Genomic DNA, 13,434 nt, shown 5'->3' with positions numbered 1-13,434 from the left:
TTATTTTGGACACCGCGTCTGCAGCATTACAGCAGGGCTGCGCCCATACCTGAGCATTCTAATCAGTGCCTTCGCCCATACCTGAGCATTCTAATCAGTGCCTTCGCCCATACCTGAGCATTCTAATCAGTGCCTTCGCCCATACCTGAGCATTCTAATCAGTGCCATCCTTTAAAGGACATTAAGCATTACAGTTTGTTAAACAGAGCAAACACTTAACTCCCCATCAATCACCATACGTGACTGATGAAGGTCATGTGTTTATGACCGAAACGTTTTGCTGTTACTGCATTGCTGTTACTGCACTTCCGCTTGGAATAAAAAAAAACACCTTTATAAAAGTTGAGTGCCAGGTTTTATTATACGCATCACTAAGGTTTTGGAACCTACCTGGGCACCATTATATAGAGCTGTGCACACGCTTTTTTGTTGTACTTCCTCATAGTACTGTGATCACAGCAGCATCAGCATTAATGTAAACACGCAGTCTCTGTAGAGTAATATGGGTATGACAACAGGAATGTACAAGCTGGGTACATCTCTACCAAAGTAGCATTGCAGGCAGTAATAGCCACTTCTTGATGATGAATTGGGAAAGAGAGGTCTGCAGCACACAACGCTGTGATTTACTGGGAAAGACTTTAAAAAGGCTCCTTACCTGAAGATCCATGCACTGTAATGGTGTACACATGTATATTATATAGTTAAGGAGAAAAGCAGCATGCCAAGTCTGAGATGTGATGTTTGCTCCTCGTGACACCTGTACGTTTACCTTATGAATGATCTGTTTGTTTGAATTGCAGAGAAAGTTACCTGAACAAGATGTAGTTCAGGGCTCGTACCTGGCGCTTCCTCTCACCCTCCTGCTGCTTTTGGCTGGGTACAAGTATGACAAGGTAACTAAACCCATACGCTCAATAGTAATGTGCAACACTTACTACCCCACACCATACACAGGCTCATGACATGCTCTTCAGAACAGCTGATACATTAATACATTTCACCAAAATAATGCCTTCTATGTGATGTAACATGTCATAATTCATCCTGTCTGTATGGGATGGGAACAGGAATTGTTTCTTGTTGAGCTTTTAAAAAGGATTAGAATGGATTTAGCAAAACCTTAATATAAAATCCCAACTAATGGATGGGTTGTGCATAGGCAAAAATGTCTAGCTGCCGTACGACTGCTGAAGCCATTTGTGGACAAACGCGTGGAGCTGTCATTTGTTTTATAGTTTAGCTCTATCACCTGCTCACTCACCAGTACAGTACAATACCATTGTGATCTTACTGGAAGGCAGATCAGACCCGGCATCGCACCAGTGGTGTTGGTATAGAAGTGGCAAATGAAACGGACCCCTTATGTCACTGTATGATGAGAGAAAAGCTCTTTAACCCCTTAATCCCATATGACATACTATCCCGTCCATGTGGGGTGGGCCTTAATTCCCACCGACGGGATAGTACGTCATATGCGATCGGCCGCGCTCACGGGGGGAGCGCGGCCGATCGCAGCCGGGTGTCAGCTGACTATCGCAGCTGACAACCCGCACTATGTGCCAGGAGCGGTCACGGACCGCCCCCGACACATTAACCCCCGGCACACTGCGATCAAACATGATCGCAGTGTTCCAGCGGCACAGGGAAGCATCGTGCAGGGAGGGGGCTCCCTGCGTGCTTCCCTGAGTCCCTCGGAGCAACGCGATGTGATCTCGATGCTCCAAGCATCCCTTACCTCCTATCCCTGCAGGCCCCAGATCCAAAATGGCCGCGGGGCTGCATCCGGGTCCTGCAGGGACTACTTCCGGGTCCAGAGCAGGCGCTGGTAAGCCTGCAGCGCTGTAAGTCAGATCGCTGATCTGACAGAGTGCTGCGCAAACTATCAGATTAGCGATCTGTGATGTCCCCCCCTGGGACAAAGTAAAAAAGTTTAAAAAAAAATCCACATGTGTTAAAAAAAAAATAAAAAATTCCTAAATAAAGAAAAAAAAAATATATTGTTCCCATAAATACATTTCTTTATCTAAATTAAAAAAATAAAAATAAAAGTACACATATTTAGTATCGCCGCGTCCGTAACGACCAAACCTATAAAACTGTCCCACTAGTTAACCCCTTCAGTGAACACCGTAAGAAAAAAAGAGGCAAAAAACAACGCTTTATTATCATACTGCTGAACAAAAAGTGGAATAACACGCGATCAAAAAGACGGATATAAATAACCATGGTACCGCTGAAAACGTCATCTTGTCCAGCAAAAAACGAGCTGCCATACAGCATCATAAGCAAAAAAATAAAACAGTTATAGTCCTCAGAATAAAGCGATGCCAAAATAATAATTTGTTCTATAAAATAGCTTTTATCGTATAAAAGCGCCAAAACATAAAAAATTATCTAAATAAGGTATCGCTGTAATCGTACTGACCCGAAGAATAAAACTGCTTTATCAATTTTACCAAACGTGGAACAGTATAAACGCCTCCCCAAAAGAAATTCATGAATAGCTGGTTTTTGGTCATTCTGCCTCACAAAAATCGGAATTAAAAGCGATCAAAAACTGTCACGTGTCCAAAAATGTTACCAATAAAAACGTCAACTCGTCCCGCAAAAAACAAGACCTCACATGACTCTGTGGACCAAAATATGGAAAAATTATAGGTCTCAAAATGTGGAGATGCAAAAACTTTTTTGCTATAAAAAGCGTCTTTTAGTGTGTGACAGCTGCCAATCATAAAAATCCGATATAAAAAACGCTATAAAAGTAAATCAAACCCCCCTTCATCACCCCCTTAGTTAGGGAAAAATAATAAAATTAAAAAAATGTATTTATTTCCATTTTCCCATTAGGGTTAGGGCTAGGGTTAGGGTTGGAGCTAAAGTTAGGGTTGGGGCTAAAGTTAGGGTTAGGGTTTGGATTATATTTACGATTGGGATTAGGGTTGGGATTAGTTAGGGGTGTGTCAGGGTTAGGGGTATGGTTAGGGTTACTGTTGGGATTAGGGTTAGGGGTGTGTTTGGGTTAGGGTTTCAGGTAGAATTGGGGAGTTTCCACTGTCCAGGCACATCAGGGGCTCTCCAAATGCGACATAGCGTCCGATCTCAATTCGAGCCAATTCTGCGTTGAAAAAGTAAAACAGTGCTCCTTCCCTTCCGGGCTCTCCCATGCGCCCAAACAGGGGTTTACCCCAACATATGGGGTATCAGCATACTCGGGACAAATTGGACAACCACTTTTGGGGTCCAAGTTCTCTTGTTATCCTTAGGAAAATACAAATTTGGGGGGCTAAAATCATTTTTGTGGGAAAAAAAAGATTTTTATTTTCACGGCTCTGCGTTGTAAACTGTAGTGAAACACTTGGGGGTTCAAAGTTCTCACAACACATCTAGATAAGTTCCTTGGGAGGTCTAGTTTCCAATATGGGTTCACTTGTGGGGGGTTTCTACTGTTTGGGTACATCAGGGGCTCTGCAAATGCAACGTGACGCCTGCAGACCAATCCATCTAAGTCTGCATTCCAAATGGCGCTTCTTCCCTTCCGAGCTCTGTCATGCGCCCAAAAGAGTGGTTCCCCCCTACATATGGGGTATCAGCGTATTCAGGACAAATTGGACAACTTTTGGGGTCCAATTTATCCTGTTACCCTTGTGAAAATACAAAACTGGGGGCTAAAAAATAATTTTTGTGGAAAAAAATAAATAAATTTATTTTCACGGCTCTGCGTTATAAACTGTAGTGAAACACTTGGGGGTTCAAAGCTCTCAAAACACATCTAGATAAGTTCCTTAGGGGGTCTACTTTCCAAAATGGTGTCACTTGTGGGGGGGTTTCAATGTTTAGGCACATCAGGGGCTCTCCAAACGCAACATGACGTCCCATCTCAATTCCAGTCCATTTTGCATTGAAAAGTCAAATGGCGCTCCTTCCCTTCCGAGCTCTGCCATGCGCCCAAACAGTGCTTTACACCCACATATGGGGTATCAGCGTACTCAGGACAAATTGCACAACAATTTTTGGGGTCCAATTTCTTCTCTTACCCTTGAGAAAATAAAAAATTGAGGGCAAAAAGATCATTTTTGTGAATAAATATGATTTTTTATTTTTACGGCTCTGCATTATAAACTTCAGTGAAGCACGTGGTGGGTCAAAGTGCTCACCACACATCTAGATAAGTTCCTTAGGGAGTCTACTTTCCAAAATGGTGTCACTTGTGGGGGGTTTCAATGTTTAGGCACATCAGGGGCTCTCCAAACGCAACATGATGTCGCATCTCAATTCCAGTCAATTTTGCATTGAAAAGTCAAATGGCGCTCCTTTCCTTCCGAGCTCTGCCATGCGCCCAAACAGTGGTTTACCCCCACATATTGGGTATCATTTTACTCAGGACTAATTGTACAACAACTTTTGGGGTCCATTTTCTCCTGTTACCCTTGGTAAAATAAAACAAACTGGAGCTGAATTTGAAAAAATTGTGAAAAAAAGTTAAATGTTCATTTTTATTTAAACATTCCAAAAATTCCTGTGAAACACCTGAAGGGTTAATAAACTTCTTGAATGTGGTTTTGAGCACCTTGAAGGCTGCAGTTTTTAGAATGGTGTCACACTTGGGTATTTTCTATCATATAGACCCCTCAAAATGACTTCAAATGAGATGTGGTCCCTAAAAAAAAAAATGGTGTTGTAAAAATGAGAAATTGCTGGTCAACTTTTAACCCTTATAACTCCCTAACAAAAAAAAAAATGTTGGTTCCAAAATTGTGCTGATGTAAAGTAGACATGTGGGAAATGTTACTTAGTAAGTATTTTGCGTGACATATCTCTGTGATTTAAGGGCATAAAAATTCAAAGTTGAAAATTGCTAAATTTTCAAAATTTTTGCCAAATTTCCGATTTTTTCACAAATAAACGCAAGTTATATCGAAGAAATTTTACCACTATCATGAAGTACAATATGTCACGAGAAAACAATGTCAGAATCACTGGGATCCGTTGAAGCGTTCCAGAGCTATAACCTCATAAAGGGACAGTGGTCAGAATTGTAAAAATTAGCCCGGTCATTAACGTGCAACCCACCCTCGGGGCTTAAGGGGTTAAATTTCTACAAAATCTATAAATGCAATAGAACATGATGCATATCGCTGTGCACATCACAGTTGGTTAGTTGGTTATTGCTCCTACACAATGGTCAAGGATCAGCAAGAGACTTATCTTCTCTCCTGAGAAGAATCAGGTAAAAGTCAGCACAAAAAATTTGCCTCCGTGTCCAATAGAATACATTTGAATGGGTATAATAACATCTTATTATCTGCCAGGAGAACAGTATGTATGGATTTGAAGGCACAGTGCCCAGAAGTCTGTAGTCACTCTAAGTGACTGCAAACGTGTGAACCCTCACAGCGCACGCTGTCAGGATTCTCCAGTGCTGGTGCTGAACCAGGCAGTCAGATTACCGCGAGTATACAATATGTATATTCCTGGCCACATTCCGACTAGATGTGTGCCGCCTCACTCAATGCAAGTGGATTGAGCGAGGCCATGCACATGTAATTGAAATGTGGCCAGAAATGGATATATTGCTTACCTCACAAGACCGCCCAGTCTCGTCACCACCACTGCAGAATCCTGACAGCGTGCGCTATGAAGATTCACAAGTCTGTAGAAACACGGTAACTGCAGACTTTCGTGCCAAATTTGGACAACCTATTTAAATAGGTTGGACATTGCAGACAATGCCTTTTTTGGTTAGTCTATGCAACAACGAGCTGATCGCAGTTTTTCCTTACCCAAGACCCCTGCTGTAATCTGTAAGGATACTAATCAGCAGTAGTGATGGGGGAACCGGAACAGTAAAGTTCGGGGTCCGTACCGAACACCTAGTATTACTGTTAGTGTTCGGCACCATGAACATCGGGTGTTTTCTGTGCTGTCATGCAGATCATTACCGCCTGTTAGAGAGCTGCAGTTCCCAGCTGATGACCGCGAGAGCATGCACCGCTGATAGGAGTATTCATGAGCCTGTGCTATAAATAAATTGAAAAAAAAAATTAAATGGGGTCTCTTCTATTTTTGATAACCAGTGCAAGTAAAGCTAATAGCTGTGGGATGCAACACTCAGCTGTCAGCTTTATCATGGCTGGTTATCAAGAATAGAGGGGTCCCCATGTAGCTTTAAAAAAGAAAAAGTATTTAATTAAATAATTTCAACAAATTGAGTGGTCCCCCTACTTCTGACAACCAGCCAAGTTAAAGCAGACAGCTGGGAGCTGGTATTCTCAGGTTGGTAAGAGCTATGGATCTTGCGTGCTTCCACCCCCCCCCCCCCCCAGCCTAAAAATAGCAGCCCGCAGCTGCCCCAGAGAAGGGGCATCTACTCTGGCGCTTTGCCCGACACTTCCACTTGCCCTGGTGTGGTGGCTAGTGGGGTAATCGTTGTGGGGTTGATGTCAGCTGTTTTATGGTCACTGACATCAATCCCACAGGTTAGTAATGGAGAGGTGTCTGAGATTCCCCCATTACTAACTCCATAGTTATATTGTAAATACAACACAGACAGTATAATATCCTTTAAGTGAAAGAAGGGTACAGACTCCTTTATTTGAAATAGAAATAAAAAAGCACAGTTATGCTCACCTTACCCCTATTCCTTTGTCCACACACGCACATGTACATGTATATTGTTCTCATCCTGTTATATAGGTTACCCTTCCTGGCCCCATCTTAGTATAACCATCACTTGTCCTGGTATGTATGTCCTAGCATATGTCCCGCGTTCTGCCGCTGTTCTTTAATGCATAGTAAAAAAATTAACAATTATACTCACCTTCTCTCCACTCCCTCGTGCGGCGTCTTCTTCCGAAACTGGCAGCTTATGTCAGCGTGCAAGCGTCAGGAGCGCATGACGTCACTGCCATATGCCCCTAGTCACTTACACACCAACGTCAGCGGCTGGCCTCTGATTGAATGTGCCGCTCACAGACCCGACTAGTCCCGCTGCCTCAATACACTTCAGCTGAGTGTGCATGCAAGGACACACATCCAGTTGAAGTTTGCACTGTCTTTGGCGGACCCCACCGTCACAGTCCCGGTTGTGACTTCTGCGATCGCGGTTTTTAGACCCCCGAGTACAGACTATTTTTGGCTTTTTCTTTGCTTTCATAGGATAACATGGAGATTAGATAGTTTGTCTCCTTCTTGGTAACTTTTCCAGAGATCTACCTTGTTTTTACAGCTACAGTGTAGTAGCCTGCCTCATTATGAGAATGACCTTTAGTGTATTGATAGTGATGGCCTAAGGGCCTGAATAATGACCAGTGTGTGCCTGTGGTTTCTCATTACATAAGATGCCGGAGACGCTGGTGAGATGTGTGGAACCATCCGTCACACTTTGTTAACCTGACATGTGTAAACAGTTTTTGGCTGGAGAATAGGTCAGACTGTGTCATTAATTGCACTGAAAAGATCCAACTCGAGAGTTTCATGCGTCTGATAAACTGTAGCAGGTTGTAGTGGAAGTTTTAAGCATTTATACAGCCAAGTGTATTAGATAAACCCTGGGTATAATTATGAAGCTCACAGAAGAAAATGCCAGCTTCTATGTATGGGTCGCACTATAATTTGCTTACACATATTATGCCGCTTAATTAGTATCACAGTAGTCCCTGATTCCAGCAGGGCTCATATTAATCAGAATGGAAACTCCGTTTTTTGTCTGCTGTCTAGAAAATGAAATTCTGCATTACTGAATGGCCAATGACCCAAAAAGTGGAATATTCTGCTTCCTTGTGCTGCTTGTGTTGTAGGAATTTATGACCATGCATATTGCATAATCCAAGACTGCCATCATATCAGTGGAAAGCACTTAAAGGGACTCTGGAAATCCTTTTACTGTTGTCTGTTCTATAATTCAGTCCAAGAATAGAACTACTGTCCTACTGCTCCCTATGTACAAGAATATTCTATAATAATGCCCCATGTTCACGGCTATAACTACTTACTATACAGCCTCCTATGTATAAGAATATAACTACTGTAATACTGCCTCTATTGTACAAGAACATGACTACTATAATACTGCTCCTATGTACTGTACAATATTGTAATTACTTCATTACTGCCTCCTATGTACAAGAATATAACTACTATAATACTGCCGCTATTGTACAAGAATATAGCTACTATAATACTGCCTCTATTGTACAAGAATATAGCTACTATAATACTGCCTCTATGTACAAGAATATAACTACTATAATACTGCCTCTATTGTACAAGAACATAACTACTATCATACTGCCTCCTATGTACAAGAATATACCGTAACTACTATAATACTGCGCCTACGTACATTATTATAACTACTATAATACTGCTCCATATGTACAAGAATATAACTACTATAATACTGCCTCCTATGTGCAAGAATAGAACTACTATAATACTGCTCCTATGTACAAGAGTATAACCACTATAATACTGCCCCTATGTACAAGAATATAATTAATATAATACTGCCTCTATGTACAAGAATATAACTACTATAATACTGCCCCCTATATACAAGAATATAACTACTATAATACTGCTCCTATATACAAGAATATAACCACTATAATACTGCCCCTATATACAAGAATATAACCACTATAATACTGCCCCCTATGTGCAAGAATATAACTACTATAATATTACTCCCTATATACAAGAATATAACTTCTGTAATACTGCCCCCTAGATACAAGAATATAACTTTATAATACTGCCTCCTATGTACATGAATATAACTACCGTATATACTCGAGTGCAAGCTAAGTTTTTTTTAGCACATTTGCTGTGTCCCCCAATGAATGGCTGGGAGTAAAGGATTTTACTTTGAGTGCACAAAAATCCCTATTTTTTTATGCTGAGAAAGCCCTCCTCGGCTTATACCCTATTGAGGGTCCCAGAAGACAGAGGGAAAGCAGCAGCGGCGGAGCATTGGTTCACAGGAGGCAGGAGCCAGCTGCTGCGGCTACCTCGTGACCACTGCTAAAGAGATTTGAATATTCACTGTGCTTGCAGTGAATATTTCTCTTTAATAGAGGGCACAGTAGTCGCCACTGCCGTCTTCCTGCAGCTGGGTGATCGTGTGCCTGCTACCGAACGGAATGAATATTCACTGCTCTCCACTCCCAGGGGTGTGGAGAGCAGTGAATATTCATTCCCTTTAGTAGCGGGCACATGTGATCGCTTGGCCGCTGCAGCTGCTGGCATCGGAAAAAGACGCTACGAGGGAGTACAGGGATGGTAAGTAGGATGGTTTATTTTTTTTATGTTTTTTTGTTGGGGGCCATGCATACCAGGATGGGGATGAGGAGGCCATGCAGACAAGGATGGGGATGTGAGGGGGCAATGCATACCAGGATGGGGGATGAGGGGACCGTGCATTCCAGGATGGGGGATGAGGGGGCCGTGCACACCAGGATATGGGGATGAGGGGGCCGTGAATACCAGGATGGGGATGAGGGGGCCGTGAATACCAGGATGGGGATGAGGAGATCGTGCATACCAGGATATGGGGATGAGGAGGTCGTACATACCAGGATGGGGATGAGGAGGTTGTGTATACCAGGATGGGGACGAGGGGGCCTTGCATACCAGGATATGGGGATGAGGGGGCAGTCCATACCAGGATATGGGGATGAGGGGGGGCCGTGCGTACCAGGATGGGGATAAGGAGGTCGTACGTACCAGGGTGGGGATGAGGAGGTCGTGCATACCAGGGTGGGGATGAGGAGGCTGTGCATACCAGGATGGGGATGAGGAGGCTGTGCATATCAGGATGGGGATGAGGAGGCTGTGCATACCAGGATGGGGATGAGGAGGCTGTGCATACCAGGATGGGGATGAGGAGGCTGTGCATACCAGGATGGGGATGAGGAGGCTGTGCATATCAGGATGGGGATGAGGAGGCTGTGCATACCAGGATGGGGATGAGGAGGCTGTGCATACCAGGATGGGGATGAGGAGGCTGTGCATACCAGGATGGGGATGAGGAGGCTGTGCATACCAGGATGGGGATGAGGAGGCTGTGCATACCAGGCTTATACTCAAGTTTTTTGTGGTAAAATTTGGTGCCTCTATTTATATTCACGTCGGCTTATATTCAAGTATATACGGTACTATAATACTGCCTCCTATGTACAAGAATATAACTACTATAATACTGCTTGTACGTAGGCGTAAAATTGTGTTGTTTTTTTTCTTCAAGTTGTCAAAAATAGCGACTCATTGATCATGAACATAGGCTGTCACCTTGACTTTCACCATCGTTCACATTGGATGCTATCTTTGGAATTCTGTTTAATGTTTGTAAATTAAATTTTAATATGGAGGAGGCCAGATCCCTCAGTTAAAAAATAAATAAATAAAAATTACCATATATCTATTTAATATATTTTTTATTTTTCTAAATATTCTATAAAGTCCTGATTCTCTTGTCTCCCTTTTACTAGTTGTTTCCCCTGCTGCTGCAGTTGACAAGCCGTCTGCAAGGAGTCCGTGCTCTTGGACAGACTGCAGCTGACACCGCCAACCCTGAGGATGCAAAAAGACTTCAAAAAAGACAAAAGACACGGAGGACGTGAAGACGAGGGACCGCGGTGTGAAGTGACTCAATGTCCTGCTTCAGACCCCTGGGACATGTTACGGAAACTCTACTTGGTTTGAAAGAAATTACAGACTTGAGAGTTTCTTTGCTCTACATGATCCTTTTTTTTTTTTTTTTTCAATAAATATAACTTGTTTTGTACATTGTGGGTTTGTATCAAAAGATCCCGGAAAATAATTTGAATTGGAAATGAAGAAATTTGATCAGTGTTTTTTTAATTTTTTAATTTTGCCACTGGAGATAACTTATTTTTAACATTGCTAAAAATAATTGATTGTCGGCAGCTTCTCCCTAATAAGCAAAAAAAAAAAAATTTCTACAACTGATTTCCCAAGGTAACCTAAATAAAAAGCAACATGGTTTTCTCTTTCTACATTACTGTGATAGAGTTTTGTTCTTGAAATCCTGCTCTATATCAATCATCTAGACCATAGATTAAACGGGGGAAATTATGAAGACTGGCATTTTGTATGATGGCCTTAACGGTGCGCTGGAACTGGAAAAGCCAATTTGTTTATTAGCGGCAGAAAGTAAAATCTTCACCAGTCGGAGGCTCTCCCCTACTGCTAAACCCCAGTTTTCTCTGCTGCAGATGTAGCAGAGTCCGGTTGTTGGCTGTGTATAACCTCGGCTCACGTGACACCGGCGCCCAATCAATGTCGCTGTCACTGTTCCCGCCTCTTGTCGAATTGAGCAGGAAGAGGAAGTTGGAGATCAACTGTAGCCCGGACTTCCTCTTCATGTTCGATTTGTCCGAAGGCGGAGACGGTGACGCTAGCTCTGATTGGGGGCCGGTGTCACAGAACCGCGTGAGAGTCCCGGGAGAACAAGTGCCAACACCATGGGAACAACGCCGGCACAGGAGGGCCCAACATTTTTGATCAAGAAGGGCTTGTCCTAGTAGTGGACAACCCCTTTAACCAGTAGTTGTTACGGCTCTGTCTGGATTTCCGCTGATAATTTCTCCTACGCCTCATTGGGGGACACAGGACCATGGACCATGGGTGTTATGCTGCTGCCACTAGGAGGACACTAAGTAAACAGAAAGAGAACTGGTTGAAATTGTAGCCAGTGAAGGGGTGTATACTGCAGAGGAGGAGTTAATCTTTCTGTTTACTTAGTGTCGTCCTAGTGGCAGCAGCATAACACCTATGGTCCTGTGTCCCCCAATGAGTGGCTCGGAGAAAAAGATTTTACGGTGAGTACACAAAAATCTCCTTTTTTTAGCTAGCTAGTAAGTTTCAAATTAAACCATGTCCTCCTTTTTATGACATTATATGGCAGAGGATCTAACCAACTACCAGTTTATATGTGATAATAGCCAGAAACATTAATTTTCTAGCAAAACTAAAAATCCTAGTACTTGTGACGGACACGAAGATGGAAATAAATGGCAAGTACAGGTTAAGCACTGATCAGTACAATTTCTATTCTTAATAGCAGACTTTTTACAGTATGATCTCCAGAGACATGTGGAACTAAACATCACCGAAGCAGTAATAGGACACAGTCGAGAATAGCCATGGTGTAATGAGCCTCCAGCTGTGACCACTTAAATTTCAGGAGGCAAGTTATATATTTTGGAGCATCTGTGCTTAATTATGGTCCATAATAATGCTGGGATACCGGAGTATTCTCTAATACTGCAGTCGCTTTGTCTAATTCAGCTGTTTCCCGATGCACTTCTGATAGAGGGAAAGCTGTGGGAGTCCGCGGTTTAAGCCAGCGGGACAACGAAACTGCCGGTGGCCCAAACCGTCACTCAATGGGCAGTTCCTTTCACCCCAGGAAAATAGGGCTCCTGAAAATAGTATATGAAAAAACCCTTTAAAGAGAATGTGTCATCAGATTTTTGCTATGTTATCTGAGAGCTGCTTTAAGTAGGGGCTAAGGCTCTGATTCCAACAATGTGCCACTTATTGGGTTGCTGCTTGTAGTTTCAATAAAATCAGTGTTTTATCCGCATCAGATCATCACTAGAGGGACTAGTTGTCTCGTGCCATGCAGTCCTCCTGCTCTGTGTAACCCCGCCCACCACCACTGATTGGTTGCTTTCTGCCAATGTACAGTGTACACACTGTGGGCGGGGTTATACAGTGCTCTGCATTCAGTCAACTGGTTGATCTGCAGCAGGAAAAATTGTGATTTTATCAAAACTGCTCCTAGCAGCCCAGTAAGTGGAATTGGGTTTCCCTTACATCTTGCTGCTCTTAGATAACACAGGAAAAACCGGGTGATAGATCCCTTTAAGTCCCTGCAATTTCTATGCTTAGGAGTCCAGTGTTCAGTCCTATTCAGTGAGTGACAGCCTTCCATGTATGACTGATAGTTGTCAAATCATTAAGTCGTACTGCACACCTAAGCGTAGAAAGAGCATTTATATAAATGAAAGGGAGAATAATATACTGAATCTTTCCCATGTAACTTGTCACACTTGGTGCATCTTACATCTGCTTTGTTCCTCTGCTAGAAATTTTACTCCAGTCAGGGACTAGAATACATTTCTGGCATAATTTAATCCACTAAAGTGGCCTAGATTTTGGAATTTGCGGTGTGGACTTCACCTCATCCAGCCCAATCTCTTCCAACTTTGTTGAAGCTGTTCGAGACTTGCATTAAAAACCTCAAGTCGCAAGACTTTTGTGCAACTTTTGCTCAAAAATTTAGAAACATTTCTAGCTGTTTTATGCCAAAATTCTTGATTAATTCAATTGAATGTCTCGAAATGCTAGTTGGACAAGAGAAATGCTACTGAACAGCGTAAGATCGGATAGGACATCCCAGGTGGC

At 42.7% G+C, this 13,434-nt stretch overlaps 1 protein-coding gene across 1 annotated transcript in view; it reads left to right on the top strand.

The window, feature by feature from the left end:
• LOC143785967 (BOS complex subunit NOMO1-like) overlaps nt 1-11,020 on the top strand; it is a 96,742-nt gene extending 85,722 nt beyond the window's left edge. Inside the window, exons 30-31 of the mRNA XM_077275111.1 lie at nt 804-896; nt 10,491-11,020. Coding sequence (XP_077131226.1) covers nt 804-896; nt 10,491-10,622 — 225 coding nt within the window. The 3' untranslated portion in view covers nt 10,623-11,020. The remainder of the gene's footprint in view (nt 1-803; nt 897-10,490) is intronic.
• Nucleotides 11,021-13,434: the final 2,414 nt, after the last annotated feature.

Source organism: Ranitomeya variabilis, chromosome 7 (genome assembly GCF_051348905.1).
Source record: "Ranitomeya variabilis isolate aRanVar5 chromosome 7, aRanVar5.hap1, whole genome shotgun sequence".
Classification (NCBI taxonomy): domain Eukaryota; kingdom Metazoa; phylum Chordata; class Amphibia; order Anura; family Dendrobatidae; genus Ranitomeya; species Ranitomeya variabilis.
This window is presented reverse-complemented; position numbering and strand designations above follow the sequence as displayed.